Source organism: Chiloscyllium punctatum, chromosome 19 (genome assembly GCF_047496795.1).
Source record: "Chiloscyllium punctatum isolate Juve2018m chromosome 19, sChiPun1.3, whole genome shotgun sequence".
Classification (NCBI taxonomy): Eukaryota; Metazoa; Chordata; class Chondrichthyes; order Orectolobiformes; family Hemiscylliidae; genus Chiloscyllium; species Chiloscyllium punctatum.
Window position 1 is genome coordinate 96,490,503 of NC_092757.1, and position 25,157 is coordinate 96,515,659.

The following is a 25,157-nucleotide window of genomic DNA, read 5'->3' on the forward strand; positions in this document are numbered from 1 at the left end:
AAGGAGAAACTATTCTCATTGATGGAAAATGTAAGAACCAAAAAGAGAAACATTTATGATGTCTCGCAAAAGAATCAAAGATGACATCAGGAGAAATATTTTTATTAACAATTGGATACTAACTGGAATACACTGCTTGAGAATGTGGTGGAGACTCATTTGATTCGTGAGAGTAGGAAAGTTGTTGTTAGGTAGTATGCAGTTGTTATGGGAAACTTTAACTTCCCCAACATTGACTTGGAATACTATAGTTCAAGTAGTTTAGATGGATCAGGTTTTGTTCAATGTGTTCAGGAGGATTTTGTGACACAGTATGTAGACAGGCCAACAAGGGGCGATGCCATTTTGTAATTGGTACTGGGGAATGAACCCGGCCAAGTGTTAGATTTGGAGGTAAGTGAGCGATTGAGACCACAATTTGGTTATATTTACAATAGCAATGGGCAGGGATAGGTATATACCACAGGGAAAGAGGTATATACCTTTGGGCATCAGATTAATTTCACAGGTCGGTGCAACATTGAGGGCTGAAGGGCCTGTACTGCGCTGTAACGTTCTATGTTCAATGAAAGTTGACTCAAAGCTCAAAAATAAATTTTAAGGAAGATTCGAAAGGGAAGAGAGTGCACAAGTGTATCCCAAACTGATTGAAGGCCACCGTTGGAGCTTTTTAAATTTGAAGGTGAGTATTTTGAATATGAAGCTTTGGAACTTGGTGTCAGTGTAGGTGTGAAGTGATGAATAAAGGAAGTGGTGCAGGGCTGCAACATGCTGTGGTCCTGAACTCCATATTGGTATGGTATCACAGAGAAACCACAATACAGGAGGAAGTCATTGTGAACTTTCAAATCAAAGCCATCTATTCGATCTCATCAAATTTGTCTGTAATAATGAATTAACAATTATGAAATGCATTATCATCCTCAACAGTATTACTGCATCTGCTGTGCGCAAGGGACAGGATAGATTGAACCTCAGATGCTTTAATTAAGTCAGCTTCAATAGTCCCATGTGGTAAGATATTTCAAAACATTGTGAAAATATTTCTTCTAACCATTCCTTCAAATTTTTGCTGATGCTCCTTAGCTTCTGCCCCTTTGTGAATGATTTACCAACTTTTGTAAAGTCTTGCTCTAATTACCTTTTCCAACTATTTTCTAATTTTAGACCTCATTGCTTCATCCTTTGTCTTTGCTCCCTTGAACACAATCCTAATTTTCTTTGTTTCACGTCAGAACTACAATCCTTACAGTATACATCACTGCAGTCAATGTGTACGGAGCTTTCTCCCCAACATATACTGCTTGCTGACATTCCAACATGCCTTTAAATTCATTACTTTAATCTCATTATTGCAAAAGGTTTAGTTAACATTAATTGTAATCCTCTTAACATTTTAACAGACTCACTTCTTGTTCAATTCTGCAGCAGTGTAAATACTTTAGGAGCATTAATGGAGAAATACAAATAATGGAAGAGGATTGTGCAAATGGAGCCCAATTACAGGGGCAGCCACCAGCAGGTGCATACAGACAGATCTTGCAGCAAGTACACAGAGTAGAGAATGGATGTAGAAATCGGCAGCAGTCTTTAAAAAAGTATAATCCAAAGGTGCCTGCTGAATGTTAGGTTATGAGGACAGAGTATAATTTCTCAGTGACATTACCACAATGCTATGAAAATTAGACTAATATGGTAAAGGAGGTACAGCCAATACTACTGAAGGATTAGAGCTGAAACATTGTGCTGAATGAGAATAGTTTCAGAGCTGAAAAGCTGGATGAAAGCTCGGCATCAATGATTGATTGGATAGATGGTTTGTGATGCAAACTGATGCTAACAGCATGGGTTCAATTCCTGTACCAGCTAAGGTTAATGTGAACCTTAATCCCAGTCATTCTCTCCCAGAATACAAACCTTGCTCCGTGTCCAGTTGCTGTAACTTTCTTCACCATCTACAAGGCACAAGTCAGGAATGTGATAGAATATTCACCACTTGCCTGGATGGGTGCAACTCTAACAAACTCAGTTCTCTAATTGAACCCAATTACCTGACATCAGCCAGATTTTCTATGATCACCATGATGCAAACAACAATTTACCAGTGTGGTGAGAGTGTCCATCCTTGGCATCAAGGAACTATTTAGATTAGATTCCCTACAGTACGGAAACAGGACCCTCAGCACAAGTCCACACCAACCCTCTGGAGAGGAGCCCACCCAGACCCATTCCCCTATCCTATATTTACCCTGACTAACACACCTAACATTATGGGCAATTTAGCATGGCCAATTCACCTGACCTGCACGTCTTTAGACTGTGGGAGGAAACTGGAGCACCCGGAAGAAACCCACGCAGACACTGGGAGAATATGCAAACTGCACACAGACAGTTGCCTGAGGTGAGAACCGAATCCAGGTTCTTGGAGCTGTGAGGCTGCAGTGCTAACCACTGAGCCACCATGCCACCCCAACTGTGGATAATCAAGAAGCTTTTGCAAAATTCGAGCCAATGGGAATCAGGGTAAAGTTCTCATTGGTTGGAGTCATATCTAGAACAATGGTGTTTGGAATTCAATCATCTCAATCTGAAAGCAATACAAGGTAGAGATTTTAACCCAACCATCTTCAGCTACTTCATCAATTACTTTCCCTCTATTAGAAGTGGGGGTGCTCGCTGGTGAACATACAATGTTCAGCACCATTCGTGACTCCTCAGATATTGACACAATCCATGGTCAAGTGCAACAAGATCTGGACAGGCTTGGGCTGACAAATGGCAAGTAACATTCACGCCCCATAAATATCAGGTTATGACCATCTCAAATAAGAGACAATCTAAACCACTGCCCCTTAACATCGCTAAATCCTCTACCAGCAACATTCTTGAGTTTCTGGCCAATGGTAACCCCAACTGGATTTGCCAGATAAACATAGTAACTATAAGAGCAGATCAGTGACTAGGAATACTCCTTACTCCCCAAAGCCTGTCCACTCTCTACAAGGCACAAGTCAGGAATGTGACGGAATATTCAGCACTTGCCTGGAGGTGTGCAGCTCTAATGATACTCAAGAAATTCAACACCATCAAGGATAAAGCAGTCCACTTGATTGGCACCACAATCACAAGAATCCACTCCCAGCACTACCAATGCTCAGTCGCAGAAATGTGTACTATCTACAAGACGCACTGTAGAATTCACCAAAGGTCCTTAGACAGCACCTGTCAAACTCAGAATCACTTCCATCTCACTGGACAAGGGCAGGGATACATGAGAACCCCACTTGGCATCCTGACTTGGAACTATATCACCATCTGTTTGCTGTGTCTGGATCCAAATCCTGGAATTTCCTCTGAGGAATTTGGGGGTCAATTGACAGTACATGGACTGCAGCTGTTCAAGGAGGCAGCTCGCCACCACCTTTTCAAAAGGCAACTAGAGACAGGCAATAAATGCTGGCCCAGGAAGTGACACCCACGTCTCACAAGTGAATTTATTAAAAAAATGAGATATGAGAACATGGCCACCTGGAAGTTCAGCTCCAAGGTATACCTTGATCACAACCCTTCATTGTCATTCTGTCAATACTGTCACCCTAACATCATCTTGGGTACTCTCAACTATTGGAATACTACTAATGTAACACCCTTACTCAAAAGGAGGAGGAAGGTAAGCAGCCGGTACCTGCAGGCAGATTTGCCTAACTTCGATTGTTGGAAATCTTGGAATCAATTATTAAAGAAGAACAGAACATTTAAAAAATCATAACCTAATCAAGCAGAATCAGCATAACTTCATGAAAGGGAAATCACGCCTGACTAATTCATTAGAGTTTTTTTGAGGTAGTCTCAATCAGTGTGGATAAAGGGGAACCAGTAAATTTGTTGTATTTGGACCTTTCCTTGGAGAGTGGAGGTTGATGGGTGACCTTGTAGAGGTTTATAAAATCAAGAGGGGCATGGATAGGGTAAATAGACAAGGTCCTTTCCCCCCACAACTAGAGGGCATAGGTTTAGGGTGAGGGGGGGAAAAGATTTAAAAGGGACCTGAAGGGCACTTTTCTCACGTAGAGAGTGGTGCAGGTGTGGAACTAGCTGCCAGAGGAAGTGGTGGAGGCTAGTACAGTTACAATATTTAAAAGGCACCTGAATGGGCATACGAATAGGAAAGGTGTGGAGGGATATGGGCCAAGTATTTGCAAATGGGACTAGATTAATTTAGGATATCTGGTCAGCATGGATGAGTTGGACTGAAAGGTCTGTTTCCATACTACACACTTCTATGACTCTTCCAGAAGGCGTTCGACTAAGCACCTCATAAAAGGTTAAGTCATAAGAGCCCACGTTGTTGCAACTAGAATATGGGCATGGAGAGAGAGAATTAGCTAATGGGCAAGAAACAGTGAGTGGGGATGTAATAACTCAGGGAACCTGACTGGAAATGAACATAATTTATTCTGGAACACCAAAATAGAGCCGCTACTTGTGATGTACATTGGCGACGAAAATTGTGTCTCAAAACATGATTGAGTTTTTTAATGAAATAACATAAAGGTTGATGAGAACAGAGTGGTAAATGTTATTGACTTGGACTTTAGGAAAGCCTTTGATAAGGTTCAACATTGTCGACTAATTAGTAAAATTAGGTCACATGGGATTCAAGGTGAATTGGATACAAAATTGGTGGTGGAGAGTTTTTATTCAGACTGGAGGCCTGTGATCAGCGGTGTTTCATTGGGATTGGTACTGGGTCTACTTTTGTTTGTCATTTATATAAACAATTTAGATGAGAATTTCAGAGGCATGCTTAGTAGGTTTGCAGATGACACCAAAATTGGTGCTATATCAACAGTGAAGAAGGTTATCTAAGATTACAAAGAGAACATTGATCAATTGGGTCAATGGGTTGGAGTGACAGATTGAGTTTAATTTGGAGAAATGTGAGGTATTGCATTTTAGTAGTACAAACAAGCACAGGACTTATACAATCAATGGTAGGACCTTGGGTAGTGTTGAAGAACAGAGAGACCTAGGAGTTCAGGTACATAATTCTCTGAAGTTTGTATCACAAGGAGACAGGGTGTTAAGAAGACTGCATGCTTGCCTTCATTGCTCAGACCTTTGAGGTATAGGACATGGGATGAGGTAAAAACAATGACTGCAGATGCTGGAAACCAGACTCTGGATTAGTGGTGCTGGAAGAGCACAGCAGTTCAGGCAGCATCCAAGGAGCTTCGAAATCGACGTTTCGGGCAAAAGCCCTTCATCAGGAATTCCTGATGAAGGGCTTTTGCCCGAAACGTCAATTTTGAAACTCCTTGGATGCTGCCTGAACTGCTGTGCTCTTCCAGCACCACTAATCCAGAGATAGGACATGGGACGTCCTATTCCAGTTGTACTGGACATTGGCGAAGCCTTCTCTGGAATACTGTGTGTAGTTCTGGTCATCTTTATAGGAAAGTTATTATTAAACTGGAGAGGGTTCAGAAAAGGTTTAAGAGGATGTTGCCAGAAATGGAGAGTTTGAGATAGAAAAATAGAATGGAAAAGCTTTTACTGGAGCAGAAGATGTTGAGGAGCGACCATACAAAGATTTATAAAATCATGAAAGGCATAGATAAGGTGAATGCCAATGGTCTTTTCCCCAAGGAGGAGGAGTTCAAAACTAGGGGTCATATTTTTAAGGTGAGAGGAGAAAGATTTCTAAAGGATATGAGGGGCACCTTTTTTTACACAGAGAGTGGTTCATGTGTGCAATGAACTTCCAGAGGAAGTGGTGAATGCAGATACAGTTACAATGTTTAGAAGACATTTGGAGAAGTACATGAATAGGAACAGTTTGGAGGAATTATAGGCCAAGCACAGGTAGATAGGACTAGTTTAAGGTGGGAACATGGTCAGCATGGACTGGTTGAACCAGTCTGTTTCCATGCTGGATGACTCGATAGGACCAGTCCCAGCCCAGGACAGACACATCCCTGGGAAAAAAGATCCTTTTTCAGGTTGGTAACCTGTGAATAGTGGAGTTCCACAGAGATCGGTGCTGGGATTGCAACTGTTTACAATAAATATTCATGACTTGGAGAAAGGGAGCAAATGCAGTGCAGCCAAATTTGCAGACAACATAAAAATAGGCGGATTGGCAGTTGCGAGGGGAATACAAACAGCTTAGATATTTATCAATTAAGTAGACAAAAGGTTGAAAAATGGAGTATGATTTGGAGAAAAATGTGAAGTTGTTTGTTTTGGAAAGGAGAACAAATGAACAGAATATCTGCAGAAAGCTGCAACACAATGAGCCTTGGGGACACCTGTGCACAAAACACAAAGTTAGCACATAGATGGAATGTTGGCCCTTATTTCAACAGGGTTACTAAAAGAGTAGGGAAGTTTTATTTCAACTGTACAAGGTGCTGTTGAGGCCACATCTGGAGCACTGTGGGCACCTTTGGTCTCTTAGTTACAGCAAGATTATTTCATTTATGAGGCAAGGGTTCACTCGGATGAAAACCACAAATGCTAGAGATCAAGCAGGTCAGGTAGTGAGGATCTAAAACTGAGATTATGGCAACAAGTATATGTTGATTTTTATTAACCACAAAATGGTTTTTCAATTTAAAAGAATACTATAAAATAGCTGAGAGTAGTGATTAAACCCTGTGAACGTGTAACTGCTGCTTTGCAGAATTAAGCTGAAATTCAAAGATAAGAGGACAATAGAGTTTTCATAAAATGAATACTAACACATTAATTGACCATTCAAACTAACCTTGAACTGCTACCGTGGCATGATAATTTATGTAAATAAGATTTCTTTTCCAAGGAATACAACAGGATTAGCCTGTTGACAATCATGTCACCATATTACAGTTGATTGCCTTTCCCAGGGAATACCATTGGATTAACCTGCTATAAATCATGTCACGTTATTATACATGATTGGTCTTTCTTGTATTTAAGGCTGTACTCTCTCTTACAAAACATATAAATAGTGTGTAATCTTCAAATGGAATTGCGCAACTTCACCACGGAACACAGAAGCTCTAACCTCTGTGTTGCTGGATAGAATTGCATCAAGGTACCTTCATTCAATCAACTAATGACTCTTGTTTTTTGAACAGACCAAATTCGTTGATTCTTTTGACCGATCTCGAACCAAGAGACCCCTCTTGAGGGGTCATAGATCTTCAGTAGCACTCATGGAGAGAGCAAGGTAATGTTTCGAGACTAAATTACTCTTGAAGAGTTATCTAGAATTGAAACGTTAGCTTGCTGTCTCTCCAAGGATGCCACCTGACCCACTGTGATCTTCAGCGTTTGTTGTTTTCAGTATAGATTCCAACATCTGCAGTAATTTGCTCTTCACCAGGATGATCCCAGTATGGAGGGATTGTCTTATGAGCAAAGGTTCCCTGTGTATATTTAAGGCGAAGCCAGATGGAATTTAGAAGAATCAGTGGTGATGTCATTGAAACATATAGGATTCAGGATAAATGCTGAGAGGATGTTTCTCCTCATGGGAGTGGTTAAGACCAGAGGGTATAGTCTCAGAAAAAATGTCACAAGTTTAAGACTGAGATTAGGAAGAATTTCTTCTTGCAAAGGATTGTGAATTTTTTTGGAACTCCTTGCCACAGAGAGCTGTGGGGACAGAGTCCCTGTGTATATTTAAGGCGAAGCCAGATGGATTCGTGATCATTTGGGGAACAAAACGTTATGGGGAAAGTTTAGGAAAGTGGCCATGAGGAGTGTCAGATCAGCCATGACCCTACTGAATTATGGAATAGACTCAAGGGGCTGAACGGCCTACTCCTGTTCCATTCTTATGGTATTGTGGTCTCGCTATGGACTGCAATGGATCAAGAAGTGATTCACCACCATTCTCTCAAGGGTGATATGGACGGGCAACAAATGCTGGGCAGCCAGTAACGTCTGCATCCCGGGAACAAATTAAACAATTCCCAGCATTTGGTCTACCATCGTCGTTCACACCTAGTCCTGTCCTTTCTTGTCCTGCTGACTCAGACTGAGAGAACGGCTCTGGATTCATTTTCTTTCCACTGTTATATGATGCATATGAATTGAATTAAGTCCCTTGAAAAACATTTTCTGGCAATTGTATCTTTAACAAAAGTTCACAAATATGTTTTAGCAAGCAACACATCCACAGTACGACATAATAAAGTAAAGTGCTAAATAAAGTTATTCACCTCAACCAGTGTCTCGCCACTTGTCTGATTTCCTACTGGATTTATTGGTGGCTATTTTATATACATAGCCTCTACTTTAGCATTCCCCACAAGTGAAACATCATCCCTACATCCACCTTATCAAATCACTTCATAATTTTAAAGGACTCGATCAGGTCACCCCCTCAGTCTTCGCTTTTCTAAAAGCATTTTAGAAAAGCTTCTAAACAGCTGACAGACATATCGCAATTTGCAATGTGGATCTGATAAAAGAGTACCCAGGTAGAAAGTAACAACAGCTTGTTTAGAGGAGAACAGCAGTGGGCTGTAGACCCCTGACTGCTGGGTGTGAATTTAGCTCAATGTGATAGTCATGTTGCAGCCAAAGGACAGGTCGTACCTCCGCACCATTCTGACAGCCTGATTCAGTGTTAGCCATTAACATTTCAATCCACTTTTTGGCTGCATCAGACCACTAAACCAGCCATTCACATTCTCACTGCTTGGAACAACAGGAGGTTAAACACACCACAAGATTGTGTTGTCGGTTTTCTCGCTGAGCTGGTAGATTTGTTCTCAGAACTTTGTCACCTTGCTAGGTAACATCATCAGTGAGCCTCTGGTGAAGCATTGGTGTTCTGACCCACTTGCTATTTATCTCTCTCAGTTTGTTGTGGTGGGTGATATCATTTCTGATTCTGTTTCTGAGAGGTTGGTAAATGGGGTCCAAATCGATATGTTTGTTAATGGAGTTCTGGTTTGAATGCTGGGCCTCTCGGAATTCCTGTGCGTGTCTTTGTTTAGCCTGTCCCAGGATGGATGCATTGTCCCAGTCGAACTGGTGTCCTTCTTCGTCAGTGTGCATGGATACCAGTGATAGTTGGTCATGTCTTTTCATGGCTAGTTGGTGCTCATGTATCCTTGGTGGCTAGTTTCCTGCCAGTTTGTCCAACATAATGTTTGTTGCAGTCCATGCATATTTTGTATATTACCTTTGTTCTGCTGGCTGCAGGTACAGGGTCCTTTAAATTAGTCAGTACAGAGGAACCTCGATTATCCGAATATCGGATTAACCGAATTTTGGATTATCCAAAGATTTCAAGGTCCCACAAAAACTTTATATCAAAGAGGTAAGTGTATTCGATTTACCTGTACTGAAGAAAATGTGAAAACGCTCACAAAAACAAAGAAACACAAGCAGCTCAAGCTTCTGAGTTGGGAGGGGAAGGGAAAGTGAAAGCGACAGGGAGGATGGAGTTAAATGGAAAGATAAGCAGGAGGATAACATGTATGCAGGTGGATTTAAGCTTGAGGCAGACTAGGAATGCAACAAAAAGGAAGGATAACTTAGGACATCTTATGACTTCCAATATCTCTAAAGATAAGAAAGTTAGCATTATGGCACTTTACCTGAATGCTTGTAGTATTCGTAACAAAGTAGATGAACTAACAGCACAGATCATCGTGAATGATTATGATGTGGTAGGTATCACAGAGACATGGCTGCAGGGGGTTCAGGACTGGCAGTTAAACATCCAAGGATTTACAACTTATCGAAAAGACAGGGAGGTGGGCAGAGGGGGCGGGGTGGCCTTGTTAGTTAAGAACAAAATTAGATCTATGGCACTGAATGACATAGGGTCGGATGATGTGGAGTTTGTGTGCGTGGAATTGAGGAACCACAAAGGCAAAAAAACCATAATGGGAATTATGTACAGACCTCTTAACAGTGGTCAGGACCAGAGGCGCAACATGTACCAGGAAATAGAGAAGGCATGTCAGAAAGGCAAGGTCACGGTGATCATGGGGGACATCATTATGCAGGTGGACTGGGTAAATAATGTAGCCAGTGGATCCAAAGAAAAGGAATTCATGGAATGCTGAGAGGATGGCTTTTTGGAACAGCTTGTGATGGAGCCCACAAGGGAGCAGGCTATCCTGGACCTAGTGCTATGTAATGAACCAGACTTTATAAAAGATCTTAAAGTAAGGGAACCCTTAGGAAGCAGCGATCATAATATGGTAGAGTTCAGTCTGCAGTTTGAAAGAGAGAAGGCAAAATCGGATGTAATGGTGTTACAGTTAAATAAAGGTAATTACGAGGGCATGAGAGAGGAACTGACGAAAATAGACTGGAAGCAGAGCCTAGTGGGGAAGACAGTAGAGCAACAATGGCAAGAGTTTGTGGGTATAATTGAGGACACAGTACAGAAGTTCATCCCCAAGAAAAGAAAGATTATCCGGGAAGGGATTAGACAGCCATGGCTGACAAAGGAAGTCAGAAAATCTACCAAAGAAAAAGAGAGATCCTATAAAGTAGCCAAGAGCACTGGGAAATCAGAAGATTGGGAAGGCTACAAAAACAAACAGAGGATAACAAAGAGAGAAATAAGGAAGGAGAGGATCAAATATGAAGGTAGGCTAGCCAGTAATATTAGAAGTGATAGTAAAAGTTTCTTTCAACACATAAGAAACAAATGACAGGCAAAAGTAGACATTGGGCCACTTCAAACTGATGCTGGAAGGCTAGTGATAGGGGATAAGGAAATGGCTGGAGAACTTAATAAGTACTTTGCGTCAGTCTTCACAGTGGAAGACATGAGTAATATCCCAACAATTAAAGGGTGTCACGGGGCTGAGTTGAGTTTGGTTGTCATTACAAAAGAGATAGTAAAAGCTAAAAGGTCTTAAAATTGACAAATCTCCTGTCCCCGATGGGCTACATCCTAGAGCTCTGAGGGAGGTGGCTGAGGAAATAGCGGAGGCGTTGGTTGAGATCTTTCAAAAGTCACTGGAGTCACGGAAAGTCCCAGATGATTGGAAGATCGCTGTTGTAACCCCCTTGTTCAAGAAAGGATCAAGGCAAAAGATGGAAAATTATAGGCCAATTAGCCTAACCTTGGTTGTTGGTAAAATTCTAGAATCCATCCTTAAGGACGAGGTTTCTAAATTCTTGGAAGAGCAGGGTCAGATTAGAACAAGTCAACATGGATTTAGTAAGGGGAGGTTGTGCCTGACAAACCTGTTGGAATTCTTTGAAGAGGTGACAAGTAGGTTAGACCAGGGAAACCCACTGGATGTGGTCTATCTAGACTTCCAAAAGGCCTTTGATAAGGTGTCACATGGGAGGCTGCTGAGCAAGGTGAGGGCCCATGGTGTTCGAGGTGAGCTACTGGTATGGATTGAGGATTGGCTGTCTGACAGAAGGCAAAGAGTTGGGATAAAAGGTTCTTTTTCGGAATGGCAGCCGGTGACGAGCAGTGTCCCGCAGGGTTCAGTGTTGGGGCCGCAGCTGTTCACGTTATATATTAATGATCTGGATGAAGGGACAATGGGCATTCTAGCAAAGTTTGCCGATGATACAAAGTTAGGTGGACAGGCAGGTAGTACTGAGGAAGTGGGGAGGCTGCAGAAGGATCTAGACAGTTTTGGAGAGTGGTCCAGGAAATGGCTGATGAAGTTCAATGTGAGCAAATGCGAGGTCTTGCACTTTGGAAAAAAGAATACAAGCATGGACTACTTTTTAAAGGGTGAGAAAATTCATAAAGCCAAAGTACAAAGGGATCTGGGAGTGCTAGTTGAGGATTCTCTAAAGGTAAACATGCAGGTTGAGTCTGTGATTAAGAAAGCGAATGCAATGTTGTCATTTATCTCAAGAGGGTTGGAATATAAAAGCAGCGATGTGCTACTGAGACTTTATAAAGCTCTGGTTAGGCCCCATTTGGAGTACTGTGTCCAGTCTTGGTCCCCACACCTCAGGAAGGACATACTGGCACTGGAGCGTGTCCGGGGAGATTCACACGGATGATCCCTGGAATGACAGGTCTAACATATGAGGAACGGCTGAGGATCCTGGGATTGTATTCATTGGAGTTTAGAAGGTTAAAGGGAGATCTAATAGAAACTTACAAGATAATACATGGCTTGGAAGGGGTGGATGCTAGGAAATTGTTTGTTAGGTGAGGAGACTAGGACCCATGGGCACAGCCTTAGAATTAGAGGGGGTAAATTCAGAACAGAAATGCGCAGACATTTCTTCAGCCAGAGAGTGGAGGGTCTGTGGAATTCATTGCCACAGAGTGCAGTGGAGGGCGGGACGCTAAATGTCTTCAAGGCAGAGATTGATAGATTCTTGTTGTCTCGGGGAATTAAGGGCTATGGGGAGAATGCGGGTAAGTGGAGTTGAAATGTCCATCAGCCATGATTAAATGGTGGAGTGGACTCGATGGGCCGAGTGGCCTTACTTCCACTCCTATGTCTTATGGTCTTATCAGCGACTGGATTTATAAAAATAAGGGTTGTTACACAGCCCTTTGCAAAAGTAACTGTTTTACAATATTCCCGGCACGTTACAGGGCGTTCATTTTAAAAAAAGGCCGAGAATGTAAACGCGTGTGTGAGGCGGGGCTTCCATCTTTCTATCACAAGAGGAGTTCCTGGAAACTGATACTGTAAATGGTCATACGATCAGAGAAGCTGTTCGAGACCTTGTTTAATGCTGGGTTTTCTTGGTAAGGAGAAAGTGAGGACTGCAGATGCTGGAGATCAGAGCTGAAAATGTGTTGCTGGAAAAGCGCAGCAGGTCAGGCAGCATCCAAGGAACAGGAGAATCGACATTTCGGGCATGAGCCCTTCTTCAGGAATGAGTAAGGGTTTCTTGGTAAGGGTTTAGTTCTTCTCATTTTAACCTGTAATTTGCAGACTGCAAAGATGAGTTTGTTTAAATGGCAGATTCATTAAAATTATGGATTTAAATAAATTCTCCGGTAGAACACAGCATTAGATCAGTATGGCTTCCCCTGTTTAAGCTAAAATCGATTATCCGAACAATCAATTATCCAAACCAAATAGTGCTCACTCATCTCATTTGGATAATCGAAATTCCCGAGTCGTTGTTTTTAGTGTGGTAATAGGTTTGTGGGCTGCCATGATGCTAAGGGGCTGGAGTCGTCTGGTGGTCATCTCTGAGATGTCTTTGATGTATAGTAGGGTGGCTAGAGTCTCTGGGCGTGTTGGGTCTTCCTGTTTAGGTCCTTTATGCAGGAATCGGCGGACTGCGCTTATCGGGTAGCCATTATTCCTGAATACGTTGTATAGGTGTTTCTCCTTGGGTTTTTGCATAGTTCCGTGGTGCTGCAGTGTGTTGTGGCTCATTTGAATAGTGTCCTGATGCAGTCTGTTTGTGTGTGTTGGGATGATTGCTTGTGTAGTCGAGTATCTGGTCTGTGTGTGTGGCTTTCCTGGAAACGCTGGTCTGAGCTCTCCATTAGCTTTCCATTCTACCATGGCGTCCAAGAAGAGGAGTCTGTTATTGTAATTGTTCTCTTCCTCTTTGGTGAACTTTACACTGGTCTGAATGTTGTTTATGTGGTCGTAGATTTCTTCTAGTTTGTCGCGTTTTATTATGATAAAGGTGTCATCCACAAAGTGGACCCAGAGCTTGGGTTGGATCGTGGGAAGGGCTGTTTGTTCTAACCTCTGCATAACTGCTTCTGCTATAAGTCCTGATATTGGTGATCCCATAGGGGTCCCATTGATTTGTTTGTATATCTTGTCATTGAAGGATTGTTTCTTGTTCAGTGCCTGATCCCTTACACTTAGAGTCATAGAGTCATCCAGCACAGAAACAGACCTTTTGGTCTATCCAGACCATGCTGAACATAATCCCAAACTAAACTTGTCCCACCTGCCTGCTCCTGGACAATATCCCTCCAAACCACTCCTATTCATGAACTTACCCAAATGTCTTTTAAACGTCCTAACTGTACCTGCATCCACCACTTCCTCAGGAAGTTCATGCCCCACACGAACCACACTGTGTGGAAAAAATTGCCTCATGTCTTTTTAAAAATCTCTCTCCTCTCACCTTAAGAATGTGCCGCATAATCTTGAAATTCCCCATCTTAGGGAAAAGGCAACTACCATCAACTCTATCTATACCACTCATTATTTTATAAACTTTTATCAAATCACCTCTCCCCCTCCTATGTTCCAGTGAAAGAAGTCCCAGCCTATCCAGCCTTTCTTTACAACTCAAGCCTTCCATACCCATTCCTTATGAACATTTATATTAAAGCTCAATAAAAGCAAAATGCTGGAAACCTAAAATAAAACAGAAATTGCCAGAAAATCTGAGTAAGTCTGGCAGGCAGCATCTGTGGTGAGAGAAACAGAGTTAATGTGGAGTCTGAAGACTTTTCTATTCCAAACAGTTTTTGGACTCAACATGTTAACTCTATTTATCTTTCCATAGATGCTGCCTTTCTCCAGCGTTTGCTGTTTTTACATTAAAGTCCAAGTTAGCTTAGGGAGTCACATTTTCCAGGTTTTGGATGTTGCTGTGATGAACACTCCTAAATATTCTCAAACTGGAGCTCTGATTGTGTGCTACTCTGTACAGAATGTGGAGCCAGTTAATGAGTGTAAGACAGTGGTGCGAATGTAGTGACACTGCACTGGTACTTACTCTGCCCACTACTCCTCTCCCTCGTACAGTCTCCAAGGTTCCAGACAGGCTAAAGATTCTCCAGTGCCTTTCCCGAAGCTGAACAACTTCTGTCCCAAGATTCTCCAACCGGATACAGTACCTCCACTGGAGGAGAGAGACAGTAAAATGGACCAAAATCAGATTCAAAGAGCAGGTCATTGGGTCAGAATCCTTTACATGGAGAAATGTATTTCAGTATAATTACCTGTGCCAGCTACTCTTATACCTTCGTAAATACACGGTATACTCGGTTACTGCATACAGTTTGGAGGGATATGGGTCAAGCACAGACAAGTGCGTCTAGTTTATCTTGGGATTATGGTCAGCATGAACTAGTTGGACCAAAAGGTCTGTTTCCATGCTGTATGACTCCACATAGAGCAGTCAGGGTTTGATCTCGGACTGGAGTGTGTACATTGCCACATTTGAGAGATGAAGCAATGCTTACTACTTTTGTCATTGTTGCCTCAAGGAAAGGAAAAGGGATAATGAAACCATTTATAGATAATTGTTCTGCTTCAAAAATACAACTGGACCATTCCACACCAAAGTCTTGGGCTCATTTTCCCTTACCCATTAGCCACTACCCGGGGCTCTTCATGAAGGATTAGGGGCAGAATCCTGCTTTAGGATGATGACTCACCTCTCCCAGTTACATTCCTCTTCCTCCAAACTCTATCCCTTCCCAATCAGAGGAATTCCTCCCTTGCATATCATCTTTCTACTATGTGGTCAGAAAAAAATGGAGAGAAGCCCATGATCATACAGCATCAACCCTCTAACATGACAGCTGCAATTCTTAACTTAGCTGAACAGCATTCAGTAGTAAACTCATCGATCGATATGAACAATGTCAATCATGATCAAAGTGAGCAATACTTACCCAATACACATGGGAATTCTGTGCTTCCTGTAATTAAATTAAATGTTGTAAGAATTTGAGGTCAATATCTTTGAAAACAGTTTGAAACAGTTAGGTAGAGCCTTCACTGCAACGCAGCAAATGGCATTTTCTCTGAACTGAAAACATTCATTTGTACAAACCAGTTACTTTAGAAAATTAGCTGCACATACAGTGAAAGTGTCCATAGAATAGTTAAACAGCCACAGGCCTTACAGTCTCAGGGACAAGCAGCTAAACATACACTCTAAAACAAACTGCAACATCAGCACAATTTAGAGACATTGTTGTCCAAAGAGTAAGCCAGGCTTCCACTCACTATCCCTCCAAACAACACAACATTATTCATGTGAGTGATCTTGAACTAAGGCCAGCACTCTCCGTGGCAGCGATTCATTAATTCACCTCATCCACCCTAGAACATGAGAGAGTTCATACCTCATCCACCTTCCTCTAGCCCCTGCAGGACAACCTTGTTTGCTATCTGTAACTTGTGCAATGTGGAACCTCTTCCTGTCTAAACAGGGTCAACAATAGTCTCCTTCAGTACTGGACCTGTCTATGATTCTAAGGCAACTCCAGTAGTCCTGAAGAAGGGCTTATGCCCGAAACGCGATTCTCCTACTCCTTGGATGCTGCCTGACCTGCTACGTTTTTCCAACAACACATTTTTCAACTCCAGTAGTCACCACCATGCAGGAAGGTCAGTGCTTTGGAAATGAGCACAGGCCTGAGACATGAACGTTCAAGTGAACATTTCAATTGCTGGATCGGTTGGACTATGCCCACAGCACATACCAAGCTACATGGATAATTACAACAAAATTTTGGTGTGTAAACTGTGAACAGTAAACTGTGACACGTTGGCAGTGTCCCTATCTCTGATCCAGGAAGTCAAGGTTCAAGTCCCACCTGTTCTAAAAGTGTGTCATAACATCACTGAAGTTTGACGAGAAAATATCTAAACAGTGAAATGGAAAGTATAGAACTTGAACAGGACATAAACAAGTTAGTGGAAGAGGCAGACAGGTGGCAGATGATGTTCAATACACATAAGTGTGAGGTGATACACTTTAATAAGAACAATGTGGACAGGCAATGCAAAATAGGGATACATTGTAAAGGAGTGCAGGAATAGAGGGACTTGAGTATATACAGTGTTCACAGAACATTGAAAGTGGCAGACACAGAGAGCAGTTAATAAGCAAACAGTTCCCACGGCTTTATTAACAGGGACATAGCATACAAGATCAAGGAGGTGATGGTAAACTTGTGCAAGACACTTGTTAGTCCTCACCTGGAGTAGTGTATACAATCCTGAGAGTCACACTATAGGAAGGGTGTGAACATACTGGAGCAAGTGCAGAAATGATTTCCAAGAATAGCTCTAAGGATGAAACACCTCATTATGACAGTAGATTGAAGGAGTTGGGAGATCTGATTGAAGTTTTCATGAGGAAGCTAAATGGGGGGGGGGGGGCACTGCTCCCACTAGTAAAATCCACTTCATCCACTTCTCAACCAATCAGTACCCTCAAACTTATGCAATATACATTTCTGTTCTCTTTGAGATTTAGTGTTATTGTAGTTCTGTCCTGATGAATCCAAATGAAAAGCTGCATTACCAGCAAAACCCATTTAGAGGCATTGTGTGAAATTAACAACTGCAAAACAGAGAAAGCTTAAATTCATTAGCAAGTTTTATCAAGCATTGTTAGCACCACCATGAGAGAAATCCTGGGGTGTTGCACAAGCCAACTGGAGATTCTTACCCGCATGCCCATGTAGAAGGGTATAACGGTAACCCGGATGTTCTCTGTTGTTTCTCGATGTACATCAGAGAGCTCCAGCCAGGGATGGTTCTTCTCCTGCCAAGCACGCAGCGTATCTCTGGCTACAAATGGCAAGGCTGCTGGGTGAAACAGTGCAACATTTTAAATCCAGATCCACGTCACTTGGACAAACCAACACAGATACTGAAAACCAACTGGACAATAGTAAGTTTTCCCACTATGTTTCATTTTTCGGTGGAATTTGAGAGTTACTAGTAATGCTAGCATTTCATAGTATCCTTTCAGTTCTGCAGCAGGCCATTTGGCCCATTCAGTCCACACCGACCCTCCTATGAGCATCCCATCCAGACCCATCCACCACCCCCCATGCTATCCCTGATGTCCCATGGCTAAACCAGTGACCATGTACATCCCTGGACACTATGTGCAATTCAGCATGGCCAATCCACCTAACTTGCACATCTTTGGACTGTGGGAGGAAATGGGATCATCCAGAGGAAACCCACACAGACACAGACACAGACATGGGGAGAACATGCAAACTCCACAGATAGTTGCCCGGGCTGAAATTGAACCCAGGTCTCTGGCACTGTGAGGCAGCAGTGCTAACCGTTCAGCAGCCCATTTATTACCCTTCAATTGCCCTGGAGAAAGTACTAGTAAGTCTTTAAGTCTGTTAAACAACAATTCCACAACAATGCCAAAGGGAATGCTGAAATAATGCAGCACAGAGTTCTGGAGTATTTTCACTGAGGCTAGAGGCCTACTTTACCTCAGTCTAGTACCCATTCCTCAATGAGTGAGTAGGCTATTAGATCACAGAGAAGATAATAGTTGATCACAATCCATATCTGTAATACCCTGCAAATCCTTTCCGCTGCACTATTGTATGATTCTTAGTGACTAGGAGATGGGATCGGACCAATTTTCTTCCCCTAGCTCAAAGCTGCTTCTGCTGCTAATGTAATTTCCCGGTGTGCTAACTGTTTTGTATATCAGAAAAATCCTGTGGATTGCAAAGACCAAAAGAATTCAGTTGGGGTCAAAGTCAACATTTCTCCCTCAATCAATGTTGAATCATATTGGGGAATGAAATGTTAACGTTCTGCACAGATACCGCTCAGATGCTCCAGGATCGTTGATGTGGCCTGTGGAAAAATATCACGTTATTGGAGTTTCCTGAAGAAATGCTGTACTGCAGGTGAGGTACAACATTACAGCAAAATAAAAGGATATCCTCTATGCAGTGGTTATATCTACCCAGAGGGGTCTTCCTGACAACAAAGAGTACCTAAAATTGGAAGAGTTCAGCACCACAGCTCCTCATTTGAGTAGCAGGAAAATTATATTCATAACGTATATTTACCTTAACATTGTCCCAGAAATACCTCAAAGCACTTAGCATTGAAATAATCATGACAGAGGTCCATTAACTAGCAATTAACTAGAATCATTCTGACAGATTACTAAACAGCCAATAAGTCTGCTGACAGTGACATTCATCAAGAAAGGAAAATGCTTGGAGAGTGGGTCATTTCTTTGACAAATGAATTTTATTTACAAAAATGAAACATCACAAAAACTTGCTTGTTTGAGCTGAAGACAGTGGAAGTTCTTCAATATGCTGAATATTTCTATTTCACAAAGCATTAGACTGCCATCTTACTCCATTTGTAATTCATCTCCAATTTGATTAAGCCGATGTCTTTAGGTCTGAAGCACTGCAGTAAATCCTGACGCCATATTTCTCGAGTGGGCCATGGTGGTGTGCATACAATCTGCATCAGCTGGAGCCTGCCAGAGTTCCTGGGATGGGAGCAGTGAACATGCTGAAGACCCCTTGCAGACAACACTCGAGAGAAACCCTGGTGAACTTTTAGCTTTTCGAAATCAAGGTTGTTGTAATCCATGGGTTTGTATGATCTACACAGCAGGCCAACAGTGACATTGTTTAAGCCTCCACTGAAGGACAGCACCTCTGATGGTGCGGGGCTGCTGCAGCACCAACCGTCTGACAGTGCAGTGCTCCCGCAGCATTGTCCTTTGGACAGTCTGGCACTCCCTCAGTAGTGAGCCTTTGTCAGTGTGGCCTTATCAGAATGTTTGCTCCACTTCCAGAGTGGGATTTGTATCCACAACATTTCAGTGGGGACTGAGCATAGCAGACATTGCCACAAACGGTGCCAAGTGAAACCTCTCTTTCAGTTAAAGTTCATTTCTGGCCTTAATTATACTCAGCTCTATATCCTGATCTTCAGTCTGATGCCCACAAATAACATTCTACAAAATCAAACAACTGCAGGTTTTTGTAAAATTACACAAAATACTTCACAGAAGCAAAGCAGAGAGAAGCTTGTTTAGAGATTGAATTCTGACATACCTTTTGAAGGGTCATAGGAGAGAAATCTTTCAAATAACTCATGCTGAATGGGGCTTCTATCTGAGGAGCTGTAAGGCAGGATGTCTTCATGGCTCACATAGTCTAAACCTAATACAAGAGAAATGTTCATTCATACCTTTCAAACACACTTACAAGCTTTTGTTAAGGAATTGCATTACACAAGTAATGGTTTCATAAGCTGTGTGCAGCCTCTCCAGCAGCACCTACATCTCATTCCCAAACCAGAATCCCTTGTGCTTGCAGCTTTCTTTCCTCCATAAAGACTCTTACTTATACAAAGCTGTTAATGCAGGAAAACATCTCACAGTGCTTCAAAGGAACATTATCAAACAAAATTTAAGACTGAGCCTAATGAAGGGGTGCATCCAAAAGCTTGACCAAAGAGGACGTTTGAAGAGAATTAAAAAATGAGGGGACTGAAGGGGTTTAGGGAAGGATCTGGATATTTTGGGAAGCTGAACAGACTGTTGCTTATGGTGGAGTGATTAAAATGGGGAAGTCAACAGCCAGAATGAAATAAGCACAGGTATCCTGAAGATTATTGGGCTGGAGGAAGTTATAGAGCCAGGGAGGAACAAAGTCATGAAAGGATATGAAACCAAAAATATGACAGTTTGAAAATCAAGGTACTGCTGGACTTCGAACAAATGTAAACAATGCAGGGGTGATGGATGAAATGGACTTGATGCAAGTCAGGGCACAGGCAGCAACTTTAGATGACATGTAGGTATGATTCCATACTGGCTCACAGCACCAAAGGAGTCTCTTCTGTGACCACTCCTCAAACAAGACAGTAAAAGTGTGGGTCTACAGCTTATTTAGCTTAGGAGGTAGATCACACTTGAACTGGATGCTATTCTGTCTCAATGTTTAGCAATTGCTCAAAGCACAAACAGGAATGGAAAGCCTGATCAATTTTCCTTCATTCTTCCAGGGATGCCAAAGCAACCTATTTTATTTCAACTAACTTCATAGCAACAATAGAAGATCCATGATCAAACCCAGAGCTTTCCTGCTTTTGCACCACAAACAAAACAACAGCAATTTACCTGGAATAGCATAAAGCGCTCTGCTGTCATCATGGTTAGCGAGAAAGGTTACTGCTTCTGTCTGTGACCTTTGAGACTACAACAGAAAAGCACACATTCAATCACTGGGTGCTAAACAGAGGTTAACAGTAGCTGGGTTGATTGCTGTTTGCATCACAAAGGTTATGAACACCAGTACAACATTAGCTGAATGTTACAATAGAAAAACAAGAATTGCTGATTCGTTGATTCATGTATGATGTTGCAAAAGGATTCAAAAAAGAACTATTCCCAAATTCCCATAGCTCCTACAAATCTCTGGAAGCACTAATTCTCATCCAATAGATCTGATTTTTATCCACCATCAATTTTGTTAAAACTATACAAGGTTATTAGTCAGGCCAAACTGGAATAATGAATAGTTTTAGGGTCACTTACTTAAGATAAGATATCTTGCCAAAGCCCGAAGACCAGAGAAGGTTTACCAGACTGATAGCAGGCTTTGGAGGGACTGTCTTATGAAGAGAGGTTAAGTAGGTTGGGCCTGTGTTCTTTAGAGTATAGAGGAATGAGAAGCAACCTTTGTGAAACATAGAAGATTCTTAGAGGACTTGGCAGGGTAGATGTGGAGAGGTGTTTTCATTTTGTAAAAGAGAGTCTAAGACCTGAGCACAGTCTCAGAATAAAGGGTTCGCTCATTTAACACAAAGATGCAGAGGAATTTCTTCTTTCAGAGAGTAGTGAAGCTGTGGAATTCATTTCCAAAGAGGGCTGTTGAGCTGTTGTTAAATATATGCATTAATATATTAATCAGTCAGGGTTATGGGAAAAGGCTGGAAGGTAGAGTTGAGGATTATCAGATCATGATCTCACTGAATGGTAGCCTCAATGGACTGAGTGGTCTAGTTCTGCTCCTTAGTCATATGAACCTTCTACTCCAACCCAAACTCTTCTTTAAAGCAGCCCAGGTTACAGTTCCTGAGATGTTGGTTGTTTCCCAGTATTTTATTCAGACCATTAGTCTCTCTGTGGGTACATGAGCGGATAGTCCATGTAGATAGAGAGCTAGGCTCAGGTCTTAACTGGTCGATATGCTAGTCCTTGTGAGGACATACAGAACAGTGAAAAACATTCAGAGCATTGGCTGATAGTAAACTAATCCGGACTCTATTCTGTAAGGCTCAGCACCACTGACCAGGAGCTTTCCCTGCACTGAGACTTCAAGAATGATGGAGTAATTTATACATAAATACAACAGACCATGTCAGGAAAATACTCATAACAGTTCCTTTCCTTCTGTCTCACACTACGTTTCCACTTAGAGCCCACACATCATGACAATTTTTTTTTTAAACAGCTGAAAACATCCTGGAAACTCTCCATCCTTCTGAGGTTTCCCCAAAGAGTCACAAACCTGCTTGACAGCATTTTTAGAATATATGTTCCTACACAAAAATCTCTAACTGCATCGTCCTGATTAAGCCAGTGCTCACACTTACTATATGAGGACAGTCCCTGGTATCGATCAACACCTGGTAGTAGGTGTGCGTTTTGCCCTTGACCTCTTTGGAACCTTGAGTTCCTGAGTTTTCTGTTTTACTGTGAGAGAGACATACAATGGGTTAATTTGCAGCATGAAGCTGGAGAATAAGAAGCATAAAACATGGCATGTTCCCACTTCAAACAGCAAGGGGTTATCTGGATATACCTTCAAAGCACTGATATGAGCAAACAGGGCAGAAAATTGTCAGGGTAACATTGGAAAAACATTTCAAAAGAACGAGAAGCATCATGAAAGTAACTTAAATAAGAATTCATGCAATCTCATTTACAGGATTTCTGACATCACTAATAGACTCTCTCAAACAGCAGTAATCCTGTTTATGTATCCCACTTGGGATTCACCAGATTTGTGTTAAAGTCACTATGATCAAATTGGAGTAATTTCTGGTGCAAACATTTAGCTTGAATTTTAAAACATATTACTCCACTTCATTCCATTAACACTTTGTAAATGAGAAACAAAAACAGAAATTGCTGGAAAAGCTCAGCAGGTCTGGCAGCATCTGTGAAAAAGAAATCAGAGTTAACATTTCTGGTCGAGTGACCCTTCCTCAGAACTATTGGTTTTTCTTTCAGTTTCCACTTTGTAAATAGTTGTAGTAGCTCTGTCTTATTCTGTCAATCAAACAGGACAGTACCTTCAATAGAGTCCTTGGCAGTGATGTTCCCAAACCCAGCATTTGGACTTTGTGCTGGGTTCCAACCTGCCCTTTCCAACAGGTTATGGACTGGACCCTGCCTGCTAACTCAGCTCCTTAAGCATGCACTCCCCGCTGTCTATCTCCCTCCCTGCTGAAAGTGTATACTCATTGCAATGATGAAACTACACAGGCATTATTCAATGCACCTGCCACTAACTGAGCACAGAAGATGGTTAGACATGGGATATTCCTGGTCTATACAGCTAGTCACCATCTGGGGTGTCATAGCTGTTTAGGATGTGCCTGCCATCACCAGGGCTCACAGCAGCCATGCAAATACAGATCAGAACTGAAACCCAGAATGCCCGAGCCAATTGAATAAGCTCACTGAGCTATTCAAAAAAATTGAATAATCGCAAAAATGTAACCCTGGCAGTTAAGTTAGCTCTTTGTAGATGATTAACATGTCAAATCACAGATGTAATGGTGCAGGAGGCAATTCAGCCCATCATGTCTACACCAGCTCATGAAAGAGCATCATTATCTACTGCCAATCCCTCGCTTTTCTCCCCTCCCCATTAAACTAAAGGCAACTTATCTGAGAAATAGAAATCAGTGAAAGCCACGCAAATCATATTGGAATCTTGACAAACCACTCGCTAGCTTTAATGCTCAAGATTGATGAGCAAGATAAAATACTTGCCATTAACAAGCTGTTTTGAGGACCCTAGCCTCTTACCTGTCAGAGCTGCAAGATGCGACATCTCGGTCATATAGCCTGGCATGCCAGGGGAACAGGACTATCCCTCGGTAACCAAACACACTGTGCAGAAATAGCTATAGGAAGAGGACACAAAAAGGTCAGAGGCTGCTGCAGTAATTCAGAATTAAGCTACACCATTACAGCCAGTGCTGAGAGCCACAATCCAGGCCAGAGCATCAATAATGCAAATGAAAGGAGCAGTCTATTTTGGTCTCAAATCTACACTGCTCTGTTCTACTGTACAATATGATCAAAGTTAATCTTAGAATTCAACTCCCCTGCCAGGTGTGAGGGGATGTCAGTGCTGCTGGCTGGACCAGCATTTATTGTTCATCCTCAACTGCCCTTGAACAGAGTGCCTCGTGAGGCCTTTTCATAGGGCAGTTAAGAGTCAACCATATAGCCGTGGGTCTGGAGTCACAAACAGGCCAGACTAGATAAGGATTCCCTAACTTTAGTAAACCAGATAGATATTTACAACCATCTGCAATGGTTACACAGTTTCCATTTGAAAAGCTTTTATAATCTCAATTTTTTAAATTGAATTTAATTTTCAACAACTGTTCTGCTAGGATTCAAATTCATGTCCCCTGAATATTAGCCCAGGATTGTAGATGACTGGCCCAGTAACATGAACATTACACTATTACTTCCTCCAAACATCTCAGTGTCTAACTACATCAATCTTGAATATACTCTGGCTGGACATTTACAGCACTCCTAGCAACAGAATTCCAGAAGTTCCCAACTCTCAGAATCAAGACATTTTTCATTTTAGTCCAAAATGGCTGAACTTCATAACCTGAGTCAGTGAACTGTAATTCTAGACCCATCCCAATATTCATGCTGTCAAATACTGTCAGAATCTGCTTTGTTTGAACAAACTCTTCTCACATTCTCCGAAACATCAAGCAAAGAGCAATGGGCAGCTCGTTCAGTACAAAGCCACACAAGCAGCCAATGTCTATACCCAGTATTCAATGCCAGAAAGTGAAGAGAGAGGGGGTTGGACTCACCATCTAAGGGACTGGGTCGTAGGGTGGGACAGTGGCTCAGTGGTTCGCACTGCTGCCTTACAGTGCCAGAGACCCAGGTTCAATTCCAGCCTCGGCCAAGCCAAGCTGCATTTTATGGCTTAGAAAGAGTGGATGCTGGGAAATTGTTTCCGTTAGGCGGGGAGATTAGGACCCATGGACACAGCCTTAGAATTAGAGGGGGTCAATTTAAAACGGAAGTGAGGACACATTTCTTCAGGCCAGAGTGGTGGGCCTATGGAATTCAATGTCATGGAGCACAGTGGAGGCCGGGACGTTAAATGGCTTCAAGACAGAGATTGATAAATTCTTGATCTCGCAAGGAATTAAGGGCTACTGGGAGAGTTTGGGTAAGTA

At 42.1% G+C, this 25,157-nt stretch overlaps 1 protein-coding gene across 4 annotated transcripts in view; it reads right to left on the reverse strand.

Annotated features, from left to right (window-relative positions):
- The window catches only part of poldip2 (polymerase (DNA-directed), delta interacting protein 2), a 74,341-nt gene that overhangs the window by 39,873 nt on the left and 9,311 nt on the right, over window positions 1-25,157 (reverse strand). For 2 of the 4 annotated variants that reach the window (XM_072590114.1, XM_072590112.1), the window contains exons 3-9: window positions 23,743-23,840; window positions 22,299-22,398; window positions 20,821-20,896; window positions 19,751-19,858; window positions 17,350-17,486; window positions 15,560-15,586; window positions 14,656-14,781 (exon numbers count right to left, since the gene is read on the reverse strand). In XM_072590114.1, coding sequence (XP_072446215.1) covers window positions 14,656-14,781; window positions 15,560-15,586; window positions 17,350-17,486; window positions 19,751-19,858; window positions 20,821-20,896; window positions 22,299-22,398; window positions 23,743-23,840 — 672 coding nt within the window. Of the gene's footprint in view, window positions 1-14,655; window positions 14,782-15,559; window positions 15,587-17,349; window positions 17,490-19,750; window positions 19,859-20,820; window positions 20,897-22,298; window positions 22,399-23,742; window positions 23,841-25,157 lie in introns of all 4 variants that reach the window. The other 2 variants (XM_072590113.1, XM_072590111.1) reach the window with 1 other exon arrangement.